A 27,785-nucleotide genomic window follows, 5' to 3' on the forward strand; every position below is an offset into this window, starting at 1 on the left:
CTGCCTCTATTTCTACCTCCCAAGCCAGGCTGAATTGTACCCTCTTTCAAATCTAGTGGAAAAAGTCACTGATATTTTTCCTGACCCCATCTTTAATTTTATTCCTGTGATATATTTCCCAAGCTGAGAAATAAAAGAAAAAGATACAGTAAAGTTACAAGAAGGCACCCTAATTAGCCATTTCCCTTCCCTTACTAAAGATGTAATTGAATCTAATGAGAAAAACATTTATATTACAAGTCTGTAGTTTTATTTCTAGGTCAAAAGCACTTTTTTTTCAATTTTGGCAGAAATCCTTAAAGAGCCCACTATTTTCTATTGTCCCCAGTTCAGTTCATATTTAATTCGGCAAATATTTATCTTCTACTCTGTGCCAGGGACTATGCCTGGTGCTGCTTTGTGGTGGTTGTTCAGTTTTTTCATTCACATTTGACTCTTTATGACCCTATTTAGGGTTTTGTGGCAAAGATATAGGAGCAGTTTGCTGTTTCCTTCTTCATCTCATTTTACAGATGAAAAAACTGAGACAAATAGAGTTAAGTGACTTACCCAGGTTCACACAGCTAGAAATAAATGTCTAAAGCCAAATTTGAACTCAGATCTTCCTGACTCTAAGCCTGGAGTTCTGCCCACTGAACTATCTAGCTACTTTTGGTTCTGGAGCTACAAAAATAAAAATAAAACCATCCCTACATTAAATAAGCTTACATTCTACTGGAAGGAATATAACATAGACACACACAAGTAAGTGAATAAAAAATCACACATAAAAACTACTGCAAAGTAATAGCAAGGAAGGAATATTAATAATTTACAAGATTAATAATGGTATCATATATGATGAGTCATCTGAGTTATGCTTTGAAGTATTCCTCAAGGCATATGTGAAGAGAGAGTATACTCCAGAAATGGAGACCACTTTTTCAAAAGCAAAGAAGAAATGAAATAGAATATCCTACATGGAAAAGCTAGCAGGATAATTTGACTAAAACAGAGAGAATGGAAAGGGGAGTGATCTGAAATAAAACCGAAAAAATCAATGGGAGACCCATTAGAGAGAATGTGAAATGTCAGGCTGAGGCATTCACATTTTTACCTAGAAGTAATAGGGAGTTACTGAGGATTTTTCAAAGAAGCGGGATATGCTTTAGCAATATCAGTTTGATAACTATGTGGAAGATAGATGTCATGGAAGTAAGATTAATAAAACTTGGCATTTAACTGGAAATGGGGCATGAGGGAGAGAAGGAACTGAAGGATAACTGTCAACTGGACCAGAATCAGCCTCTAATCTGGGCAGGCTAGAGACAGGACAATCAGGACACAAACAAAAGTTTAATTTCAAAGTGAGGGAAATGGCTTGTAAGCAAAGATATGTACCAGAGCCTGCCTCTAATGGAAGGAATCTGAGACAATATGGGGGGATTTTTAATACTTATACCTATGGTTACCTAGTGAGTTCTAGCCCTGACAACAGGAGTAACAGCAGAAGTGTCTCAAGTTTGATTCAGAGCAAGCCTTCGTGACCAGAAACAATTCTGGGATTACCAGAAACAATTCTGGGATTTTGCTGTGGCTGAGATCATCCAGAGAAGGAGAGCAAAAGATTGTTGTTATACCAAACTCAGAGCACAGCCTGCTTGCCACCTTAGCTCTGGAAAACAGAGTGTCTCCTAATATCTTGACATTTCCCCGACTTTTGGCCAAAGTCAAGGAGTCTGAAAGAACCCTTACCTTTATGACCGAGAAGGGAGAAGCAAGCAAAGATGTTATGAAAAGCCAGTTGGACCAGGACAAGATATTGTACAGGGAGTTATTTTCTTAAGGGAAATTACAGGGGAAATGTGTCTCAAGTAGCCATTGTTTGCTAGTAGGAAGAAAAGTGAGAGGGGCAGCAAAATTGTAGAGGAAGAAAATGACAACATACACTTGAATCAGCCTTGGTGGTGTTATATTCAGCCCTCATCCAAAATCTTGGGACAGCTATCTCATCTGGATGTCAGCTGCTTCTGGATCCATACTAGACAAACCTTGAGGTCCCTGGAGGATTTCACTGTCTATTATGATATATGACATTATTGTAATGTGTCTCTCTTCCATTTATAGCAAATTTCTATAATCAAGAAGTTTTGTAAGGATAACAAGGGGCAGGGAATTTCTTCAGTTGATCCACAAGTTTGGCAACTGTGAGAAGAGTCAGAAGGACAAAAGGGGGTCTCAGAGAAAATTCCCTGCCCCTATCTTTGAACATGAGTTTCTGGTCAGCAAACATAGGTCTTTAGTTAAGAGTCTGTAAACAACATATAGAAATGGTCCAGCTTCCTAACTATACAGGGCTAAGTTCTAACAATGCAATACAATTTTCTCACAATCCCCATAACAGCATAATTACATTTAATCAGGTATAGATTACTCCTTTTGAGAAAGAAGATTTACACGGCAGCAAGATAACCAAAAAACATACACATCCTGAAATAAAGGAAAAAATCAATACAATAGTTATTACCAAAATTAACTAAAATCAAATCTCCTTGTATTCTAGTGATTTATTCTTAATATCCATTTAGTGAACACATTTGGAGTCCCAGATATCTCATGTAGCTATCTAATCCCTGGATATCTTTTCTTAAACAATATACTTTACTCTCAGGTTAGCTCTAAAAGGGGATCTGATTCTTTGGTTCCAAAACTAAATGTTTCTAGATAATTTTACCAGTAATATCATTTAAATTTGGGTCTCCGATTTTGACACTTCAGAGAATTTCAGTTCATATACCATTTGCTATGTCTATCCTTACCTAAATCCTATATCTGATATGACAATCTTTTAAAAATTTATAAAGGTCCATCTGCAAAATGAGCTCTTCCACCTTTCAAAATTATCAGGTACCTTTAAAATAGGAAAATAATTTCACTTTCTTTACCATTATCCATACAATTTATGTGTAACTTCCTTAATACTTAATAAAGCCTTAATCCAATTTTGAGAATTTATTAAAACATACTCAAGGCTGAATTTCCGTGATAAACAAATTTGAAGCAATCATATATATATAAACTCTTAGAGAAAACAGTCTAATCCTAATCCTTTCTCAAAATTTATATTCCACTTATTGAGAAAACTTTTACATTGCAACTTTTTCTTATTACCTTGTCTAATCATTTCTCACTCAAAAGAATATCATTCTTATATCATAATTTGAGCACAAATTAAAGTTAAAGTTGTAATATGTACATCATTCTATTATAGTAACTCAGATATTCCAGTATTGACCCATTATTTAATAGATTATTGTTATCCTTACAAAACTTCTTGATTATAGAAATTTGCTGTAAATGGAAGAGAGACACATTACAATAATGTCATATATCATAATAGGAAAAAAATTGCCTTGCCTCTGTTTGATTTCAGGCATGAGTCATATCTGAGAGTCAGTCATGTAGTCACTGTGTGTCAAAAGCAAGGCTCAGGATTAACCAGATGGGAATTTTCCTTTTCATTGAGGAAATAGTACAATGGGGAAATAGAGTCAGGAGGCCCCTACCTAGGCTGTGCCCATATTGCCCCTAAAACTTTCCTAGGCACTGCAGAACATGCCATTTTCTATTGGCTTCATGACAATTCAAATTCCCATACTCAAAGGTCAAACAACAGTAAATTAGAGTCCCAAGTATTTTTATCTCAAATAGCAAAATTTCACTAATTACAAAGGGCTTGAATATCTTTCCTGATGTTTCCCTAACAGTTCACATTTCATTAATCCTTTATTTATAAATTAAAACTATCCACATTCTGGAGCTTCAGACAGACAGCAAATACCTAACAGTTCATATGTTGAAACTACATCTCTAAACCATCACATACACCTTCATATTAGCCAAAAATTTCAAATGAAATTTTGCTATTATATTAAATTTATTATTATTTGCTTTATCAGAAAATATACCTCATTAAATTTTCAAATATTTTGTCACATCTTTTAAAAGCCCAATTCATGGATAACAACATCCAGATTAAAAACTTGTTTTACCTAACAGCATTTCTGTTATAATAGTCTTTCAAATTTCAAAGAGGAGAATTTAGAAATACAGTAACAACATGAACAATAAACCTCAAATGACTTTCCAAATTATCACATATAAAAAACATTGATCTTATTACCTCTGGCATTTTAAAACTACTTTAAAGTTATCAGGCATGGAACAATTACATTCAATTAAAGAAATAATGTAGTATTTAGCATATGCTAGCCAATATATTAAACACTTTGAAATGATTATTTTTATCTCACACCAACCCTGGGAGGTGGCATTTTTCTCTTTACAGATCAGGAAATTGGGTCAAAGATAAGGTAACTTTCTTAAGATTACACAGTCAATAAATTTAAACAAGGGCAGAAGTTGGGTGTCCTTTCTACCTACTGTACTGGAGATACCAACTGGACTTGGGGAGGGGGGTGACAAAGGGCAATGATTGCAGAACAAAATATTAACTACCATTAATGATGGTTCCTGGTGGAAGGGCAAAACAGATGCTGGTTCTGGGGCCTGACACCCTGACAGCTACAGTATGGGGGCTAGGTGCTGCTGGGGCAGAGTGGACAGGATGTACTGCACTTCAGTATGCCCTCAGGCTTGCCTAGAGGGAAGAAATGAGAAAAAGGCCCAGGGGCTTGGGGTATTTGGGCCACTGCCCGTGGGGGGCCTCCACTACAGCTATTGACCCCCCCCCTCCACCAGGTGAACTCTGGTCAATTAATGAATCCTGGGGGGATTAGAGGGGCAGAATGTAATTCAAGTTTCTCTATATTTTCCCAGTATTTTTTCCAACAATGTATTTGAGAGTCTGATTTGGGATAAGAGGGGTTAAAAGGGAGAAGATCTCTGACCTGTAGGAGTTTCTGTTTTCATGGTTAGAATATCAAGAAAAGATTAACAAAAGTTTGCTATAAGGTGCAAATTGTTTACCTATTTTTTTTTTCTTCATTCTGAATTTACTTTCAAACTAGCTGGCTTGTTTCCTTTCCCTAAAACAATGAGGCCATTTATTTTGTCATTTACTTTTAAAACATTCAGAGTTTCATTCTTATTTTTCCTTAAAACAATTCTACAGAATGGAACCCCAAAATTTACTAAGATATTTCAGAAGAGAGTGAGTTCCTGGAATTACCCATAAAATCTCAGGAATTCTCCCTTGCAATCTTGAAATGATTAATCATCAAACTCCTTAATCTGCTAAAAATGTTTTTAATAGTTCCACAAACTTTGGTTATCTAACTTTATTTCTGTAATTCCAAAGCTGAAATGACAGGAAAATAAGCAATTTACAGGGTTTTTCTTTTCCTTTTTTTAAATAACTTAATCTCACTTAGGAAGCCTAACGTGGGAATTAGTTCTGTTTATTGGGACAATTGCTTCAACTATGAAAGTTCATTAATTTTCCCCCCTGTTCTAAACCCTCTGGCTACAGCCCTTAGAAGTTTTTATGGATGGTTACATTTTATTTCTCCCAAGGTAATAGAATATAGTTCACAATACAAAGATCACACAAATGTCTTATATTTTTAAAAGACACAAACACAGACAAAAAGACAAGACAGACACAGACAGATACAAAGAATTCTAACAAAGCACACAGTTACAATTCTAATGTTTAACTGGTTGGGTTGAGGCACACAAATTACCCAGGTGTCCAATTAGAAAGCATGAAGTTGAGATTTGTTCAGAGAGGTGTGCAGAGAAGCCAAATACAGAGGTGTAGAGTTCAGGTATTTTTTCTTATTTTTATTTATTTGTTTAAAGATGGCAGGACTTGGGCAGATTTCTAGGGATAACTGAGCGTTGAGGGCAATGAAAAGTAAGATGGTACAACTTTTCCACCTCCTGGACCATCCTTTAAGGGTATATGAAAGAATGAGTAGGTAGTACTGGGCTAGTACCCAGGTATCTTTATCCACTCCTTATCCAATCTTCTTCAGGAACTGTCCTTCCATTAGCTACGTGACTATCTAGACATTGTCATCAGCCAACTTCACATCTTTCCATCTGATCTACACAAAGATATGACCAAAAAACTGTCAAATAATTGACTAAAATCCCCAACTATGGCACTTTCCTAAGCCCACTAGTCTATTGATCTTCCCCCCCCCAAAAAAAAAGGAAGAGAAATCAGTTTAGTCCTACTCATTTCTGCTCATGCTAGTGCTTGTTGTTGATTGTTTCTCTGAGTACTGACAAATCATCTAACAATGGTCTAGAATTTTGACAAGGATCAACTTCAAAGTTTTTCTCTGTTTGGGGGAATTTTTTAATGGCCTTTTCTGATATATGATATAAGACTTGCCTACCTCTGGTCTTCTATCATTGCTCCTATTTTTCACGATTTCTCAGATTTCCAACAATGGTTTGACACACATATATACAAGTTCTTTCAGTCCTCTGGAATGTAATTCATATGTGTGAATAGATTTGAACTCATTTACATTAACTAGAAGCTCTCTTATTCTCCCCTCATCTGTTCCAGGTTTCAGTTCCCTCTTAGTTATAGTTTCAGTTTGAAAATCCTACTTCTTTAGGGATGCAAACAGGATTTGAATAATTTTGTTTTCTTTCCAATTATAATATTTTACCAGTTGATTCAAGTAGTGCATTTATCCTTTCTTTGTTAATCTTGATCCACATATATTCTGGTGCATGACTATATATATGATCACAGGTAAATCATCTCTAGCCACCTCAGTTTGTTTAGTTGTAAAATGGAGATAATAATACTTTGTACTTTCTAGCTTCCCATTATTGTCATGAGCAACACATCAGATGAAGAAACACTTTGTAAGATGCTATAAAAATTCAAGCCACTATTACTTTATCTCCTTATACTGTCATCCTCCAAAAACCATCTATTTTTATAAATTTCTCTGAGCATTTTTCTTCTTTCTCAAGCTTCAATTAAAAGTTCTCATGATTGGTTCAACAAACTTCCTGCCAAACACATCCTTCCCAGGCCTCATGAGGCGAACTCCTTCCCTTACTAGAAGTCCATCAATCTAGTGTCTTAAGCCGCAGTCCAAAACAAAACTTCACCAGTGCCATCTGTACAGCCAGCTGTGCACTTCCCACATCTTCCTTTCTCTTCCAGAGGTACAATCTTTAAGTAGCAATAAAAAATGAGAAAAATTCACTTGTGCTCCCGGGTCCTTCTCCTTATCTAGGACCTCAAAATTACCAGAGATTTCTTCTACCTGAATCAACATTCTTGGTAAGTTTTCACAAATTCTTCATCACCAAGAAAACTGTGTCTCCTCCCAGTTATCCATGCAGGTCTGCATAAGGTCCTTATCAGTGTCTCTACTCAAGGAACGGGTACCCCCAAAATCTGCTCATTTTTCTATAGAACCTGGAAGCTTCTATTTCTTCAGAAATCTAGGTTTACCCTTTATCAGAATCAGTTCTAGAGCTTCAACAGCTCTGAGCTTTTCTTTTTTATGACACTTCTTTGACTTATCAGTCTCCATATTGGATTTGGTTTTCCCAGAACATATTTTACTCCCCTTGGCTTCCTTCTTGGATTATTTCCTGGATCTTATCTAGAAACTCTTCACTCTCTCTAAGTTAGAGTGTACAAAAGCATTCCTCAAGCCTTCCTCCTCCTAAAACAGGAAGATCAACTTACAGGTAGAGCTGTGTCTTAGGCAGGAAAACAAAGCATAAACCTTCCAAGTCACTCAATTTCTATACTCCCTAGATCTCAAGTGGAATGCAGACTTCTGTTCCCTCTCACCAATCCCTTAAAAAACAAACAGAACAAAAAAATAAAAAATCCTATCATTAAAAATGCTATCAAATCTCCTAGTCCTATGGAAAAATTTAGGTTCAAATCTCACTTCTGAGATATTACTGGCTAAATATGACCTACAGACAAGTCAGTGAATCTCCCAGTGCTCCAGGCAATGCTCTAAGACTATGGGATACAGAGAAGGTGCCTACCTGTATTACTAGAGAAAGTTTTCTCATCCCTAGACCTATAGGGAATGCAATTTTTTTTCAACCTAGTCGCTAAATTTTTTTTTAGCTTTTTGTTTTCCAAAATATACGTAAAGATAGTTTTCAACATTCACTCCTGCAACATCTTGTGTTTCAAATTTTTCTCCCTCTCTCCCTCCCTCTTCCCTGCCCTAGACAGTAAGTAATCTAATATGACTAAAAATGTGCGATTCTTCTATCCATATTTCCACAGTTATCATGCTGCACATGGACGTGGCTCTCTTGAACAATGAGATGGTTCAAACCAATTCCAATTGTTCAGTGATGAAGAGAGCCATCTACACCCAGAGAGAGAACTATGGGAAATGAGTGTGGTTCATAATATGGCATTTTCACTCTTTTTGTTGTTGTTTGCTTGCATTTTATTTTGCTTTTCTTTTTTTCTTGTGTGGCACGATAATTATATAAATATGGATGTACATATTGGATTTAACATATATCTCTACCATGTTTAATGTATATTAGAGCCATCTGGGGAGGGTGTGGGGGAAGGAGGGGAGAATTGGAACACAGGGTTGCAAGGGATAATTGAAGAATTGTTCACACATATATTTTGAAAAACAAAAAGCTTTATTTTAAAAAATCAGATTAGAGGACAGCTAGGTGGTGCAGTGAGTAGAGTACCAGCCCTGAAGTCAGGGGGACCTGAGTTCAAATCTGACCTCAATCATTTAACCCTTCCTAGCTGTGTGACTCTGGGCAAGTCACTTAAGCTCACTTGCCTCAGCAAATAAATAAATAAATAATCTGATCAAAAGGAAAAAAAAGCTGAATCTTCCTGACTTCCTATCCACTGCACCACCTTGCTGTACCATTTTGCTATTAAGCATCTCAGTTGTCAGCAATCAACACTGGTTTGTTCAGTTGAGTGTCAGGCAGTCTCCTTAAGCAATCACCAAGCATATAAAGAACTCTTGACCAAAAACTCTTTCAATCACTCCTTCCCCTCCCTGTGATTTTTCAATGGTTTTATTTATTCAAAAACCCACCTTCATCACTCACTGCTTTCCTGAATCTGAAACTTCATCATAGGCCTAGACTATTTGCCTCCCATTCCCTTCACTCTGAGCCATGAATGCCATCTTTCTTCTTTCATTTAAATGGCTCTCAAAAACCCCAGTGCTTAAAAATCTACAGAAAAGGTTATTCAGAGAAAAATCAATTTCTTCCATTTAAATGAAACTCTCATGACTGGTCTCCTTGACCTCCTTCCAATCATGCATTTACCTCTCCCATCCTAAAGGAGTAGTCTTTTAAAATGCATTTAACCTGGGTATTTTTACATCAATATTTTCATTATTCCTTCTGCCAGTGTAGATTAGGAGTCTTTAATACATGGTCTGTGTGAGTTAGTGACTGAGAAAATTCGTCACTCAGTAGCCTCTCCTAAAATTGCAAACGGGTTCTTGGGTATGTATAGTCCATCACTAGACCTGCATCCTAGAACTATGAATAATGTAAATACCTCTAAAGTTTATTCAGTTGTTAATGCAACATTCTCCTTCATCTGTCAATAGCTCCTGATGTTTATATCTATCTTCAATGACAAGCTAAAGAATACCAGGCTGGCTTGGGTTCGATTCTTGGCCATTTCTTTGTTTATAAAATGAACATGTTGGATTACATAATCCCAGAGATACCTTCCAGGTCTAAAATAGATGAAATTACAATCCTAAGTGACAGGAAATTGATTCTCTGTAGTTCTCTTTATGTAACACCCAGTGTGCCATCTTGTACAATCAAATCTTGAAATTATTTTTGATGATGATGATGATGATGGGGCCTAAGGGAACCTCTAGATTATTTTCAGTCACTACATCTCTGGGTCTAAGTTTCTTCATTCATAAATTGAAGCTAATCAAATTCTATAATGAAAATTAATGGAGTTTAAAATCCTTTATGACCCTTAGAGTCTTCTGACTTGGTTCTAATTTCCAATCAATCCAACAAACACTTATTAAATTCCTACTTTGTGCAAGATGATGTTTTAAGTGTTGGGAATATAAAGACTTTTTAAAAATCATTTATTGAGGCAATATGGTGTGTAAAAAGAACACTAAATGAAGAGACCAGGGTTTCAGTCCCACCTTTCTCCCTAACTCCATGACCTTAAACAAGTAAGCTCCATTCTCTGGGCCTCAGTTTATTCAGAAAATGAGGAGGTTAGATTGGTTGATTCTTTAGATCCCTTCTCACCCTAACATTCTAGGCTTCTCTTCCTCTTAAAAATATGAATGTTTGCTTTTTTAAGGATCGTCTTAATTTGTAGAATTAGATCCCCGTACCTAGTACTGTGCCTTGCACAGAGTTGGAGCTTAAATCAATGTTTGTTGATTCAGATTGAAATGTGGTTCTTGAGGATTAATTGGTCATTTTCTTTCTCCCTTCTCTCTCAGGCACAGGTTTGTGTTTCATAGATTTATCTACGGGAAAATGATATTCAGCCACAGTGAAATCCCGGATACTTCTGGGCTACAGATGAAACTCATCTGTGTCCATTTCTAGGAAGTCACCTACCACTATTGCTCCTCCTTTAAAAGAGAGTTCCAGACCAGTCGGAATACTAGGAATGAGAATTTGGCATTGTCCAGCAACATGGCAGGCAGGGTAAGGTAGGGGGTAGGTATCTAAAAATCAGCCCATCCATGGGAAAGCTAATGTAGATGGAAGAGTAAGAGAAGCCACCAAAAAGTGATTTCTTTCTCCCTTTCTTCATTTATCAGACCTTGTCAAGAAGCCGAGGAGCAGAGCAAACAGCATAAAGTTTAAAACCTAGTTCTCTTTTATCTAATTTTTTTATTCCATTTTAAATTCTGTACAGTTTCCCTCCCTCTTCATGCAAGTCATTCCATGTTTTTCTAATTGTGAAATACTTTCATTACTTTGCTCTCAGCAAAGGGTAAGTCAGCCACAGTGTCTCCAGTGCATTATTATTGATAGATCAGAGTAAAACATAATATCTCTCCATGAGCAGGTTTTTCTTTGAACTTAATAAACCACCCTGGAACATAAAGACAGGACCGACAGGTGTTAGACAATAGGATAAGTCTGTTACCAGGTTATTTGCATAATTTTAAATAGAGATGCATTGAGGTATGAAGTATATGAAGTATAAAGTAAATGTGTCAAATAATAAAAACAAAGTATTTTGGAGAAACAACTTATGTTCACTCCCCAGCTATGAAATTATTCAATATTTTATGAAATATTTTTGCTTTTGCATGAAAAGACTATAGAGGAAGGCCTTGTGTCCAATTAAAAAAAAAACAGTTATTGTTTAAGGTAGCTCTTTCAAGCAGATAATGTAATCTCTTATTTTTTAAATTTATGGAATAAAACAAACACAACAACAAAAAAAATGACTTCATATAAAATTCCAAATCTACCATACACAACTTGCTATTCCTTTCAAACATAAAACAAAATTATCATGTAATTCTTAAGAAATTCCTTGGATACAAAAATCTAATTATCCTCATTCTACAGATGATTCCTTCATCTGAGACTCCCGAGAGCTCAGTGGACCCACAGACAGTAAGTTGTGGAGCTATAAGGAAAACTTTGGTCTTTTGACTTCATAATCCGTGTTCTCTTTACTAAGACATTTTTCAGTTTCTCTTTGAATATAGTATCCAAAGTAATTCACTTTTCCCCCCTCAAGATTATGAAATACTACCAGGAAGAAACATTAAATAAGGAGATTTAACCTCAATTCTTTTTCAATTGCAAGGGAAAGGGGTCAATGAAAATGAGCTTTCTGATGGCAGAATGAGTGAGCTAGTGGGTCTGGATGTCTGTATAATGCTTGTTTCTTTCACTGAAATCTGAGACTGATTTTTGCCTTTCTTTGTATCTCCCAAACCTTAGCATAGTTCCTGGTACCCAATAGGTGCTTAATAATTGCTCATTGATTTGACTTGAATGATTTTTTTTTCATTATTGTAAATTGAACTAGGGAAATTCCATTGCTGTTATTTTGGAAAATATTCCTTAACAGATTGTGCAGATATCTGAAACCAATTTTGACTCATTCTGGCCCGCCACTCACAACTACTTTACCAGAATGGTGTAACCCAATTTCCAAATTGCTGACCAGTCCAAAAGCATATGGGGTGAGTAAGTGGTCAAATGTGACAAACTTTGTGAATATCTGGAGAGACCAAGATGAACATGGGAGGTGGAGATCCATTGGTTAGGCAAGAGGAAGAGGACTGTTTTTAAGTGGATTGCATGGAGCAGCATTTCTAGTCTCTTTTAACTTATGAGGATTGACTGAATTTTAATTTTTCATAATAATACCAATAGAATTTTACCGGCTTTTTAGACATAAAATAACTTGGACAATGTGTGAACAAAAAATTATGCCTCCGTAAATTGCCACATTTGGAAATTTTTAGTTCAAGGAAATGGATGAATTTGCCAAGAACCAATTAGTACAATTAGAAGTAAATCAGATGGTCAGGGAATTTAACCTCAGTCATTTCATCGGACTTTTCCAGAATCCATGGCAGAGGAATTCCCAACCTTACATCTGGGAAAACTCACAATTTTCCCGTACTATCTTGGCTAGGTTAAATTCATTCCATTTTCCACTATAGTAATTCCCAATCTTTTTAAGAGTTTCAGACTCATTGAATATTGGTTTTATAGCCACCAAGTCACTACTGTATGACATATGTCTTTTTTTTTTTTTTTTTTTTTTTTTTACATTTTCACTTTTTTCTTTTTTTATTGAAGTTTTTTATTTTCAAAACATATGCAAGGATAATTTTTCAACACTGACCCTTGAAAAACCTTGTGTTCCAATTTCCCCCCTTTCCCTCCACTTCCTCCCCTAGATGGCATGTAATCCAATAGACATATATATCTTTTAAAATGAAAGCAAACAGACATTTGTTTGTATACACGGATAGATAGAAATGTAGAATCTATGGGAAATCCACGTCAAGATTCCGTCCTACCCTCACTTTCAGCTTTCTAGTCCATTGTAAAGAGTCCCTAGGAATACTTTCAGATCTTATGGTCCACTCAGTTGACAGAAATGTCCAATGGACTCAATTTTAACCACCTTCCAAATAGCTTTACACATATGTTATACTAATGACATTACTGAAGATAAGCCCCTTGGAAATAGTTATTATTTTTTACTTCCAGCATTTACCACAAATCTGGATCCAGGGCTATTTAATAAATACCTGTTAAATTCAATTATAGATTCCGGAGGTGGACAGCCAGTCCTATAAATTGGGGCTACACTTCCTAGAATGGTCATTTTTTGGGGGGAAGGGTAAATTGGGTTTTAAACATCCATTTTAATGGGGATTCTAAAGCCATCTGTTCTTATCCAGGAAGACAGAAATGGTAAGGATTACTCATGAAAGAGAAATAGGGATCTTTCCCAAAGGAGGAAAGTTTGCTGACCTCAAAGCAAACATTTTAGTCGTATAGGGATGAAACATCCCCTTGAGTTTCCCTGGGAGGGTAAAGGGGTTGGTTGGGATATGTTTTCCCTTCACTGTGAGCCTTTACTTTCCAACCCTCTAGGACCATCTGAAGGAGGATGATACAGACTGCATTGTGACTCATGACGAACTGGCCATGAACTTCCAAGAGCAAGCCCCCTTGCCACGCAGCCCCTCTGCAGAGTTGAACATGGACCCCAAAGCCTCTCCGAAGACTCCAAGCAAAGAAAACATCTACGAGGGGGACCTCGGATTAGGTGGCTATGGACTCAAGCTTGAACACACTCCCGGGCAATCCCAGCCGAATTCACTGGCATGAATCTTGTGCCCATGATTGCCAGTAATGCTGGTGGAGGATCACGGAGGATTATGAGCCCAGCTGATTAGACAGAGCTGGGAAGATGCTGGGAAATGTATTAAAAGCATAAATTGAAGAGAATCGAAATCTTGTCACATGAATCCCTCTGGTGCCTGAAGAAATGAGAATTTATGATCATCCCTCCATATTATACAACTGAATTTAATTTTTGACAGCAGCAATTTTTATTAATGAATTGGGGGTAGGGGAGGGTCACTAATCTAACATCTCCAAGGGTGACACTGATACATCCACGCCTGCCAATGTGTCCTCTCAGTCCGATTCTCCCCAAGCTCTTGACTCATATTGGGGATTTGAGACTTCTAATTAGAGAGGGAAAGAGGGAGGGGAGGAGGAGGAAGTAGATGAAGAAGAGGAAAAGGAGGAGAAGGAGGAGGACGACAGTGGTTGGGTATGGGGGGCAGGTTTTTGTTTTGTTTTGTTTTTTAAAGGAATATACACATTTGCACATATTACAATCCTCAATATTCAGTACAGGGCCTGAGCTGAGTGCTTAGTAAGACTTAGCACTTTATCTCCTTTTGCCCAGGCTGCCCCCAACCCTTCAATCTGGGCCCCATGCCTGGAATTTCCTCACCAACCCCTAACTTCCTTCAAAGTACTCTAGAGGACCACCTTCTAAGTAAAGCATTTCCTGAGCATCCACCCCATCCCCCTCAAAAAAATTGTTAGTATTCTCTCACTCCTCCAATTAGCTGGTGTTTCTGTGTGCATGTGATATTCCCCTTTCCCCGGGAAACCTTAAGCCCCTTGAGCTAGGGACTTTTCCTTTTTTTTAATCTTTGTATTCCCCCAGCATCTGCACGCAGAGGTGCTTAATTAATGCTTGCTCATAAATCGTAACCAACTAATAGAAGCCAAATTGTTCTCTGAAGAAGCAGGCCCAATCTCTCCAAAGGCTATCAGTGCTACTTGATTTGACAACCCCACCGGATTCCTTGGCCAGATTAGGAATTTGTTTGTATTATTCTGGTCCTGTTCAGTGAGCTGCCAGCTAAGTGCAGGCTCTTACTAAAGCCCTCTCTAAGACTTCCAAGGAAAAGATGGATCTCTCGCCCCCCCTCCCTGTTTGCCTGATGAATGAGCTTCCCTGCCAGTGTTTACATTTTAATCCGTTCTTGGCTCCAAAGGGGATGTTTTCTGTATTTTCTCTAATAAGATTCAGGAAAGCACAGGTTGCCATCCCCGTGGTAGGAGGATATGCCCAGGCCCCTGTCCAGCCACCTGTCCATCCAATCCTTACATGAATCCATGATTAAAAACAGCAGACGTGTGAGGGAGGGGTGGGGAAATAGACTTTAGTGCCTTTCCAAAAGCAAGGAGTAAAAAGGGCTTGGGGAGAAGAGGGAAAAGAGAGAGAAAATTTCAGCTTTTGCTTACAAGGGACAGTTCACAGCACATTGTTGGGACGTGAGAATCAGGTGGCTATTTGATTCAATCACCTGATCTGAGCCTTTGCAAGCATGAAGGTACCTCAAGCCTGGCTGCTATTAAAATGAAAAGATTCACATGAGACTTCAAGATGCAAGCTTTGGCTTTAGATGATCTGATTATAATGAGTCTTCAAGGAATTAGCTCAGTGGTTTTTTGAAGTCCAGTAAAGGAAGACGTTCTCATGTCCAAGAAATCTGGAAATAATATGGACTTTGTTAACCAAATGTTCATTCAGTCTTAAGCATTAGCTGGAAAGATGGCAGATGCTCCAAAGTGAGCCTCACTTACTTTGTTGTTTCAATGGTGGTATACGGAGGCTCAAAGGACATAGAGAGGGAGAAATGTGGAAACTGCTTTGGGGCATTCCAAGAAAATGCAAACAAAAAAAAAAAAAATGGTGGAGCATGGGGCTTTCTGGTTTGACTTGATCTAATAAAATATTACTTTAAAAACGAGACAAGCGTGTTAGCATTTTTTTCAAGACTGAGAAAAACTCATTAGCAGTACCTAATTCCGATCCAAAGAAGAAATCAGCATCACTGAAATATCATATAGATGGTAGGCACTGGGGTTTTTGGATTAGGGCAAGGGAGAGTGAGAGACAAAAAGAATAAAAAGCAATCTAGGTGGGTGAGGTGGGTGAGAGACTTTCTAGGAATGGGGGGGGGGGGGGCGTACATTGGGAGTTTTGGTAAGGGCAAAAAAAATTTCCTGTATGGAAACTCCCCCTACTGATCCTGACTGGGAAGTCAACTTGCCTATAACATCATCTCTAAAAAGTGCCAGAAACGCTAAAAAAAAATTAAATGGCTTGCCTATAGGTAGGTATTGCAATTGTATGTGTGTGTGAAGCAAATTTTCAATCCTGATTTTTTCTGTTTGCAAAGCAGACCTTCTAGCCTCTATACCAGACTTCTCAAGTACTTTTGAGCTTCTTAGAGGACTCCGAAGAAGGAAACTACTGGCAGAGCCCAATAGAAGAGCATCCTTCCTCTTGGAATCTAAACACCAGAAGGAATCTGACAAATCTGATAGAAAATTGAGAGGGAAGAAAAGACTTTAACAAAGACAGAGAGGCAAAAATCAAGTATGTGTTTTTCTTCTCTGTTAATTGAAAGGAAAAGATTAAAACCTGGGATTCTCTTTCTTACCTCTAGAGTGAAAGAGGCAAAAACAAGGGAAAGAAAAGAACAACAACAAGCTGACATTTCAATATAGGGGAAAAAAGAGAAAATTTTGGGAGGAACATGATGAGTTTGAAAAATGACTAGGAACACAATTCAAAAGTCATCCCGAGGATGAGGAAATAGGTAGCTATAACATGCATTTCTTGCTTTTAAAAAATGTGTTTTACATGTAAAATGTATGGGATTGCCTGTCATCTAGGGAAGGGAGTAGAGGGAGGAAGGGGATAATTTGGAAAAATGAATACAAGGGATAATGTTATTTTAAAAATTGCTCATGTATATATACTGTCAAAAAAATTTATAATTATAAAATAAAAAATAAATTAAATTAAATTAAAAATGTGAGATATATATATATATTTTAACATGTATAACATATATTTGATTACTTGCCATCTAGGGGAGGGGGTGAAGGGAAGGAGGGGAAATTTTGGAGCACAAGGTTTTGCAAGGGTCAGTGTAGGAAAATTAAAATTTTAAAAGAAAAAAAAATTTAAATTAAAAAAATATGTTAAACAGATGCAAAATCTTAAACTGGACTTGAACCAAGTCTTTGTAGTTCTGAGGTCACCTCTTTATGTCCTGCTCTCCTTAAGACTATTCTTCTTTTAAAGATGAACCTTAGAGAGACGAAAAGACTCAAAGTGACTAGAGTGAGGGCTTCTGACTCCCTCCTAGTCCAACACCTTTCCCACTAGACCATATGATGTAAACTAAAACTATAATGAATGATCTTTGTTACTGCTTTTCCTCATTCTCCACTAGCTCTGTTTTTTAAATATGCCTTTCTAACTAATAATTTCTCTCATTTTCCCCTTGATTAGAAGGAAGAAATAGCATACACCATATAATTGAGTTAGTATGCAATGTAGCCCACTGGTTACCCTGGAATTTTTGAAAATTTTCATCCTATTCATTTCCCAGATCTTGGGTAACTCCAGTCACATCATTCTGGGCCTCATTTTGTTCATCTATATAATGAGAAATTTGGACAAATGATGCTGAAGGTGATTCCAGCTGCAGAATATCTTCATCACTAAAGACCTAAGCAGGAACTAGCATCCCCCAAGTAAAGAACAATTAGCAATTCATAAGATGGAATTCTGTTTATCCTTCTGTTACAGAAGGGTAATTATTTGTTAAATTAAGTGATAGCCTGTGTTTTGATTGCTAGTGTCAGTGTGTGAAGGATATTTATTGAGCCAAGCTGAACTTCACAACTGTGAAAGTCAAACATATTTTTTTATTTAACTCTCGACACTAATGACTAATGAGGGCAGAAAAGATTAAATCATACAAACAAGTGATTAGACTTGATAAACAGCTCTAACCACAACTCTCAGTAGTGAACTAGCTAACCATTCTTTCCCAAGGCAAGAAGTCTCAAAAGTTCTGAAGGATGAATCATAGACCATCAGAGCCCAAAGGGATGCAATTAGTCTAACTTCCTTATTTTCAGGTAAGGAAACTCTAATCCAGAGAGGTAATGTGATTTTTCCAAAGATAATCACAGGATCATAACATCTTGAAGCCCAATAGGAATATTAGAGATTATCACTTTTTTATAGGTATATGTGTACATTTTGCAGGTAAGGAAACTGAGGACAAGGGAGATGAAGTGACTTACTGAGGATCCATGTAACTAATTATTACAGAGATAGAATTGGAACCTAGTGCTTCTTCCAAAGAGAGAGGAAAGGAAAAAAACATCTACTCTTAGTACTTAGTCTATGATAGAAGGCTATGATACAAGTACTAAATGCTACTGAAATCTGCACTGTGCCTCCTAAGTTCATTGAGTTACTTAATCGGTTTTTAAGAAGAAACCTGGTAAGACCTTCCTGAATCATTTGCTAACTCTTTGGTAAGTTATGGATTCACCTGACTCTGGGTTCTCCCCTTTCTCCCATTAAAAAAAAAAAAAAATCTATCAATAAGCATTTAAATAAGTGATAGAATGTTTTTGAAAACCTTGAAGTCTATATAAACATTAGCTATCGTTATTGTCAGGAATAATAATACTAGATTCTGGGAGGAGAAACACAAAAGTGAAATGATAGCTGCCTCCTAGGAGCTTACATTCTACTTAATTAAGGATAATTAATTGTTTGCTTCATATATCTGAAAAATCATGTATCTGATTAAGGAGATAATTTTGACTGGAGTCAGAAGATCTGATTATCTATCTGATTACCTATCAAATCATTCTATCTGATGTTTGCTAACTGTGTGACCTTATATAAATCATTTAATTTTCCTGAGCCTTCTGATGGCTGCTAACTGTTTGACCTTACATAATCATTTAACCTCACTGAGCCTCAGTTTTCTGTTCTCCTAAATGTAAGGATTGAACTAGAGTGCCTCAGTGATTCTCTCCATCTCTAGACCAATAAAGCTTCATAATGCATGGACTTGGCACATCAAATAGCAAAGAAAATCAGATGAAGAGAATATAGATGAATTGGACAGAGAAAAAAAAAAACTAGTTGGACATACATAGATTCTATTTCCTCATAACATTATGATGACAAGGATTTACAAATGCTATGTTCACTTTTTTTCTTTTTCTTCTGTTTTTTTTTCTCTTGTGGTTTTTCTCTCCTGATTTTTCTCTCCCAACATGATTCGTAAACAAATATGTCGGGGGCTTTTTAATGAATGTACACATATAGCCAGAAAAATAAAAGTGCTGATTAAAAAAAAAAAAAAGAAAGTTTATGATGTTATATAACTCTTTGACCCTCCAGGTCACCATCTAGGATTGTTACGAGGATCAAATGAAATAATATTTGTAAAGTCTGGAGCATATAACAAGTGCCTAATAAATGTTTATTTCTTCCTTCTTTCCTCTGAGGTCTCTTCTCATGCTAAATCCATATTGTTATGATGTTATGAGGCGGTCAAATTCCAGTTTTATTATATGATAATAAAAATAATTAATAATGATAACAATTAATAAAATGATTAAATTGCCCCCAAACTATGTCTCAGACCTAATTCACACTAGTGAGTTGCTTCCCTCTTCCCTTTTTCTACCTCTCATTATTGTTCCAATGACATCAATGTTTGAATTGGAAATCAGTGAGATATAGAATCATCAAGTCAAGATGATTGGCCATGGTCTGTCTGCTGGAAGGTAGCTATGCCCCATGAACATCATAAAACCCACTGTTCCACAGTTTTACTTGTAAGATTTTCTCAGATCTATTCATGATGAAGAAATAATCATTAAAAGGCAATTCAAAATGAATAAAATTAACTTCCACATTAAAATTAATAATGATGATGATTATGATAACAATAACAACTAGCATTTATATAGCATTTTGGTTTGCAAAAGCACATATGTGCTGACTGTGTGATTTTGAGCAAGTCACTTCTGCCTCTCTCATCTATAAAATGAGGGGGTCCCCAACATCTCTGTGTCCCATGATTCCCATTGCTGCTATTGTTTAGTCAAATCCAACTCTTCATGACCCCTGTGGATTTTATTGCCCAGGCAGTTTTCTTGGCAAAGATACTGGTTTGCCATTTACTTCTCATTTTACAGAGGGGGAAACTGAGGCAAACAGAGGTGGGGAAGCTTTGTTTGGGGTTTTTTAAGTGACTTACCCAGAGTCACACAGCTACTAAGTGTCTTGAGGCTAGATTTAAACTCAAGTTTTCCTGACTCTAGGCCCAGAACCCTGAGCCAACTAGCTGCCTCAGATTCCCATACATGCACTCCATTTTAAATCAACTTTTCCTATTCTGTTCCTGACTTTGGTGGGGTGAAGGAAAATGACCTGTGAAGAAAAGGTCAAACAATTGAAGAAGGCTTTCTAAGCCTTCTTGTTAAAGTTTGGTTCTCAAATCTGTATTCATGTGAACATTATATTCAGAGCCCAAAATAATCATTGAACCAATTAATAAGCATTTTTAAAAACTTAACAAATGCTAACATACTATGCTGGATACTGAGGATACCAAAAGAAAAAGTAAATAGTCCCTTTTCTGTCAGGGGAAACAATAATTATACATACAGGTAAATAGAAAATATAGGCAAAGTCAATAGTAAATTAAGGAGTTGGCATCTGGGTATATCAGTAGCTGAGGGAATCCTCATGGAGGAGGAGGTAAGTAAGCTGAACTTTGAAGACAAAGACAACAGCCAGTTGAGCCCTCTGCTAGTGTAGTCAGTGTCACCCTTCAATATTTCTTTGAAGGTTAAACAACCTGGATTTCCTTGGGTTGAGAGTTGTTGGCTGACGTGTGTGTGTGTGTGTGTGTGTGTGTGCCTTTTCTATACATTGCACATTGTATTTTTATTTATTTTTACTGGGGCAATTTAGGGTTAAGTGACTTGCCCTGGGTCACACAGCTGGGACATGTTAAGTGTCTAAGACCATATTCGAACTCAAAAACTCCTGACTTCAGGGCTAATATGTATTTTTTCTTTTTAGAAAATCTGTAACTCCACGTGAAACATGAGTAACTTGAGTTTTATTTGGCAACATGAAGATGCTAGGTGTAAAAAATGATGCAACTTTAGTTTGCTCAGAGCAATGCAACCTCTGCAGACTAATGATTGTCAAATTACAAATACCACTCAGAAATATAGAGAATTCTGCTTAAGCAGAATCCCTTGCAAAAATAAACAGTGGAAATTCCCATTTATCCAGAATTCCAAAAAATAGAGGAAATTCTAACTTATCTGGTCAAGTGGACCAGAAAAGCTTACTTTTAAGAAAAGGGATAAAGGGGCATAAGAACAAAAAGTATCAAGGATGTCATTGGTCATCTTCAATAATAAAGGACCACCACCAACAACATCCAAAACAAAACCCAACTCCCATGGTATTTATTGCCACATATTTTCCCACACCTCCGGGGTCTACAGTGCTATACAATGGGAATTCATGCTCACTAAGAGACTGAAGTACCTTATGATCCAATGAAGAAAGATTAAACTATCATCATCATCATTATCACTTCCTTTATGTTAAATAATGTAGGAGTAGACCCCGCTACCCAAATAGCATGAAAGGCTTTCATTCCCTCACAAATATCGTGTATTGAAAAAAATCTTCGAAGGTTAAAACTAGAAGGGATTTGGGGATCGTGTCACCTAACGTCCTCATTTTATAAGTGAGGAAATTTAGATCCAGTCAGGTGCAGTGATTTGTCCAAAATCACATAAGTAATCAATATGTGGCCAGGTAGTGATTCAAACTGGCATCCTGCGACTTCAAGTTCCCTAACTCAAACCCATGAGCCTATGAAGACCGGGTGTTCAAATTGGTATCATTGGTAACATAATGACTGTGGATACAGATGCATTTACAAACAGACAAAGATGGAGTGGGGTAGTAGCTAACATTGAGAGCAACAAGAAGCAGAGAGGGGCACAAACAATTCCCCTTCTGGCTAAAGGCAACTTTTCTCTCCACAAGGTCACTACTGAAGTGGGGAAAGGAAAGTATCAATATTTTCATCAATGAAAGAAGTGACAGTAATGTTAACAGGGACAATAGAGAATGATCCAGTAGAAGGGGTACAGTATAATATCATATGATGAATAATGAACTCTGCCAGTAATTCCTCTAAGTCTCAATACATTGATTTAATCATTTTGCTTGTAAAAATATCTTTTAAAAGTTTTTGTATAGTTATTTTTATATCAGAGTTACTTCTGAAGTTATTCTTTTCTTTCCTGTATCTTGCATCCAGACTTTTCTTATAAGAAAAGGAGCAAATTGGGCTTATATCCAAAAGAAATACTAAAGAGCGGAAAGGGACCTGTATGTGCCAAAATGTTTGTGGCAGCTCTTTTCATAGTGGCTAGAAACTGGAAAATGAATGGATGTCCATCAGTTGGAGAATGGTTGGGTAAATTATGGTATATGAAGGTTATGGAATATTATTGCTCTGTAAGAAATGACCAGCAGGAGGAATACAGAGAGGCCTGGAGAGACTTACATCAACTGATGCTGAGTGAAATGAGCAGAACCAGAAGATCACTGTACACTTCAACAACAATACTGTATGAGGATGTATTCTGATGGAAGTGGATATCTTCAACATAAAGAAGATCCAACTCACTTCCAGTTGATCAATGATGGACAGAAACAACTACACCCAGAGAAGGAACACTGGGAAGTGAATGTAAATTGTTAGCACTACTGTCTATGTACCCAGGTTACTTATACCTTCAGAGTCTAATACTTAATGTGTAACAAGAAAATGGTATTTACACACATATATTGTATCTAGGTTATATTGTAACACATGTAAAATGTATGGGATTGCCTGTCATAGGGGGAAGGGAATGGAGGGGGGGGGGATTATTTGGAAAAATGAATACAAGGGATAATGTTATTAAAAAAAAATTCTAAATAAAAAAAAGAAGAAAAAAAAAAGAAAAAGAAAAAGAAAGGGAGCAAAAAAACTGAAGTAAAACCAATAGACACAGTGACCATATTGCATATTCAACATTCTACTCCCATAGTCCCCACTTCTTCAATAACAGAAGAGGGGTGCAGTCTACACAGTAATCTGAATATTATCATGATGATGATAATGATGATGGAGGTGGTGATGATGATGACAAGAAAATGATTATTATAATTACTCATATTCTGTTATACTTTATTAGATTTTTTAGTTTATATTGTCTTCATAATTGTACATATTTTTCCTCATAATTCTTACTTCATTTCTGCATCCATTTATACCTGCCTTCCCAAGTTCCTTTATACTCTTATATTCATCATTTCTTATGGCAAAATTATATTTCATTTCATTCACATACTACAATTTGCTTAGTTATTCTCCAGTAAAGAAGAACCCACTTTGTTTTCAGCTGCAATTAGAGGAAAAGCTCCAAAATCTGTACGTGAATCTAGGTAAGTTAGCTCCTAGAGATTCAAAGTGTTCTGCTGATATTTTAAGTGGAATTTATCTTCTTATTTCTTCCTCCTGGATTTTGTTAATAATAAGCAAAAAAATAATGATTTCCATGGATTTATTTTGTATCTTACTACCTTACTGAGGCTATTAAGTATCAAGACAATGTCTTGATTAATTTTCTGTTGATAGTCTAATGTTCCCTGAGCTAACCACCATATCATCTGTAAAAGGAAATAGTTTTTCCTCTTCTTTGCCTTTGCTATTCCTTTAATTTATTTTCTTGTCATTTTGCTAAAGCTAGCATTTATAGCACTATGTCAACTAGCAACAGAAACAGTAGGAATACTTGCTTCACAGCTGATCTTATTGGGTGAACTGAAAGTGTTTCTGTATTATAAATAATAGTTGTTCTTGATTTTAGATAAATTATTCTGATCATATTAAAGAAAATTTATTTTATTACTTTATTTTTTTGTCATTTTAGCATAGATTAGTGTTGTATTTTTCAAAATATTTTTCTGTATTTATTCTTATAATCATGTAACTTCTGTTTTGTTATCAAAATGATTAATCATCCCAAAAAGTATTGTTAATGCTGAACTACCCTTGAATTCCTAGTATAAATCAAATTAGTATAATGAATATTTTTTAAAAAATAATGCTATGGCCTCCTTGGTAATATTTTTATTTTATAGTTTCAAAATCAGTATTTGTAAGGTTTTTTTCTCCTACATTTTATCTTTTTCCAGTTTGCGTCAGCATTGTATGTGTTTTATTAAAGGATTTTGGCGATGTGCCTTCCTTCTCTTTTTTTTCCCCTGAGGCAATTGGAGTTAAGTGATTTGCCCAAGGTCACACAGCTAGAAAGTGTTGTGTCGGAGACCAGATTTGAACTCATGTCCTCATGACTTCAGTTCTATAACTTTAAATAGTACATAGGTACTGAGCATAAAAAGTGGAAGCCATTCCCACCAGTGATGTTCAGAACTCTCATGGAGGACAACATACACAAATCCAAATGAAGCATTCCCTAGAAATGTTATGGTCAGTGTTCCAGTTGGGGGACAGTGTCTCGCTAATTATGTTGAATACTATCTCTATGAGAACTACAGTCATGCAAAAGAACTTAATCATCCACATGCAGAATGCAATGTAGATGAGGAACCCATATTGTCCTGTATGTGATAAAAACTAGATGGGCAACCTACTTAGTTAATGCACCAGCTCGTTTACCTTGAATATACAATGCAAAAGTAGTCAGTGAGATGGACCCAGACCCAGACTTGAATAAGAGGATGATATTGGACTGAATCAGATTTGGGAAATGATACAATGCATTCAATCATCTATAACTGTTCCCTGCTGCCAAAGCACATTTTTGAAAGCAACAATATTATGCTAGTGGTGCTATATGGTTTTGAAACATTGAACATCATATTGTCAAAAGAAACAAAATTGTTGCCCAAAGGGCAAAAGAAAAATGAATAATATGGGTATCAGAATGTGATAATATGTGGCCAATAATGACTCCAACCCAAGAAGAGTTGCAACGGGCCAGAGTTAATAGCTAGACAGCGTATGTGTTGTACTGGAAGTCCTGAAATATTTTTAAGATCCAGAGAAAGGCCTTCAGTTCATTGAGTAGTTTCTCTATGAATGATTTGTGAGAGGACATAACAAAGAATAATAGATGGGTTGCTATCTGTATGGGTAAAGATACACCCACATCAATGAAATCAATCAAAGCATTGAAGCACCAGATTGTAGAGACTCCATCATATAGCATAGTATCTACCTAAACACTTCACTCAGAATTTTGCACATAGTTAGCATTTAACATCTTTCTATGTGATTTAGTCATATAAAATCGTTTTAAAGTAGGGTAAAATAGACTTGTGATGGAGAGAGCCATTTGCATCCAGAAAGAGGACTGAATGTAGATCACAGAATAGTTTTTTCACCTTTTTTTGTTATTATTTGCTTCTTTTATTTTCTCTTTCATTTTCGTTTGATCTGACTTTTCTTGTGCAGTATAACAGATTTGGAAATATGCTTAGAAGAATTGCACATATTTAACCTATATTGGATTAATTGCTTTCAAGGGGAGGAGAGAAGGAGAAAGTAAGGAGAAAAATTTGGAGCACAGCATCTTGCATGGTGAATCTTGAAAACTATCTTTGCATGTATTTTTATTATTATTTGTATTTATTTATTTACATTGATATTTTATTATAATGTTATATATACATATATTTATTTACAAGGCATTTATTTTTTTAAAAAAGACAAAACAATGAATCAATGATAACCTAATAATTGAGACTTGCCTTACAAGTGGAAGAATCAAGTGTCTGTGTAGTGTGATTTAAACAGTTATCCTATCCCCAACTCACTAGAATTCCCACATTACACACTCATTGGGGTTAAACAGGGAAGGACGCTTTTCAAATTCCTTTATTATCTAGAAAGAAAAACATAGCCAGCAATTATCAATCACCAACAAATTACTGGAAGATGGTCCTTTAGATCAACTAGCCCATACCTAAAAGAATTCCATACAGATGAAAATCAGGGTAGATAAATTGGAGGTGTGAGGGAGAATAGGGCATAAAGACACAGATCACCCTGTTGTTCTAGTTGTTTCAGTCCTTCCTGTCCCCATTTAGGGTTGGGACACTAAAATGGTTTACCATTTCCTTTTCTAGCTCATTTTACAGATGAGGAAACTGAGGAAAACCAGATTAAGCGACTTGTCCAGGGTCACACAGCTAGTAAGTCTCTAAGGTCATATTTGAATTCAGGAAGATGAATTTTCCTCATGCTGTCTGCATTAGAGTGCTCTGTGACTGACTTCATGAGTTGGTAGAGTGCAGGAGCCTTTGCATTATGAGTGCTTGGGGTGGCTATGGGTGATGATAAGTGGAGGAGGGAAGAAGAAGGGTTGAGGCTAAGAAGAAGTGTCAAAGGGGATAATAAAAGAATAGGCGAATACCGAATCTAGATTTCACAGCTTTGCAATTTTGACAGAGCCAGTTCTGCAAGCTAAGAGAATGAATGAGATGATTGGGAAGCTTCCCATAATCAATATAATTCTGAGCCTTCAAACTCTTAACTGCTCATTTCAGTAAAACCTTGATTTCCTGTGCTCCTATAAAACACAGACTTAAAAAAACCAAACAACAAAAACCCTTAGTGAGCAATGAAGTCCCCGGTCAACTGTACTCTTCTGCAGAGAACTTTATCCTTTAACAGGCACAATGGCCAGGTTTTGTTCATCTCTGTAGCCCCCAAAGTACCTAATCCGGTGAGATACAGAATGTATGTATAAAGATACTGGCAGATAAAGGTACTGGATTTCAGACTGGAAGAACTGAGTTCAAATCCTGACTTAGCCACTTACTGGCTATGTGACCACTGGCAAGTGATTTGTCCTTTCTTGGCCTCAGTTTCCCTCAGGACCAGAATGGCCTGCACTTCCTATAGCTATTGTAAGGCTCAAGGAAGAGAACAAACAAAAAATTCTTTAAAAAAACAAAAAACAAAACACTTTAAAGAGTTGTGTTATATAGATGCTAGCTAATGTTGTTGTTGTTATTACATGTGTCTGTAGAATTCAATTGAATTTTTAAAAGAAAACAATTGCTTCCCTCAAGTGCCCCGTGTGCCATATGCCAAGTCTTTTTCATAGTTATAAACAATTCAGCTGAATAAGAATCAGGCTTGAGAACCACAGGCCCTTGGACAATCAAGCTAATTTTTTTGATCCCCAGCCTCCTCCCTTTCATTGAAAAACTTCAGCCACGGGACCCAAGTTCAGAACTCTCAGAATAGAAATGAATGCGGACAGCAATTGCCAATTAAGTTGGGTTTTCTTTGTGATCTTTATCTTAACTTTGCAGCATCTTGACATTCTTTATTAAGACAGCAAGATAAACTCTTCTCTAGTCCAAAGTAAACAAAGCCAGTTGCCTTGGAGCCCCAAACTAAGCCATTCCTTTCAGACCCCAATCTCCAACTCAGCTAAATCGTGGTGGATGCTTAGGGGATCCCCTGGGGAGCCTTGTTTTTAGGGTTTGAATTTTGTCAACCTCTAGGGAGGTGTTGCCATGAAATGCAAGTGAATGGGAGAGCAGTACAAAGTCACGAGTTTCACTTTTTGACTCCTGCATCAACCGGGAGAAACTGAGCAAGGTAGAGATTAGAGAATTCAATACAGAATTTATTAAATGGAGAGATTTATTGGGACCAATGGATCCATGATTGGGCCCAGGGATGAAGGAGATTCTTCTCAAAGAATCCACCACTGAAAATCGTATACAAGATTCTTTTATAGGGTTACAAGAATGATGACATAATGGGGAGGTACCTGGATGGGGATGACCTAATGGGAGG

General features: G+C 36.6%; 1 protein-coding gene across 1 annotated transcript in view; it reads left to right on the forward strand.

Moving 5' to 3' along the window:
- Window positions 1-15,773, forward strand: part of SLC9A9 (solute carrier family 9 member A9) — a 707,151-nt gene extending 691,378 nt beyond the window's left edge. The window contains exons 15-16 of the mRNA XM_074298418.1: window positions 12,050-12,155; window positions 13,588-15,773. Coding sequence (XP_074154519.1) covers window positions 12,050-12,155; window positions 13,588-13,824 — 343 coding nt within the window. The 3' untranslated portion in view covers window positions 13,825-15,773. The remainder of the gene's footprint in view (window positions 1-12,049; window positions 12,156-13,587) is intronic.
- The last annotated feature ends 12,012 nt before the right edge of the window (window positions 15,774-27,785 follow it).

Source organism: Sminthopsis crassicaudata, chromosome 3 (genome assembly GCF_048593235.1).
Source record: "Sminthopsis crassicaudata isolate SCR6 chromosome 3, ASM4859323v1, whole genome shotgun sequence".
NCBI classification, from domain to species: domain Eukaryota; kingdom Metazoa; phylum Chordata; class Mammalia; order Dasyuromorphia; family Dasyuridae; genus Sminthopsis; species Sminthopsis crassicaudata.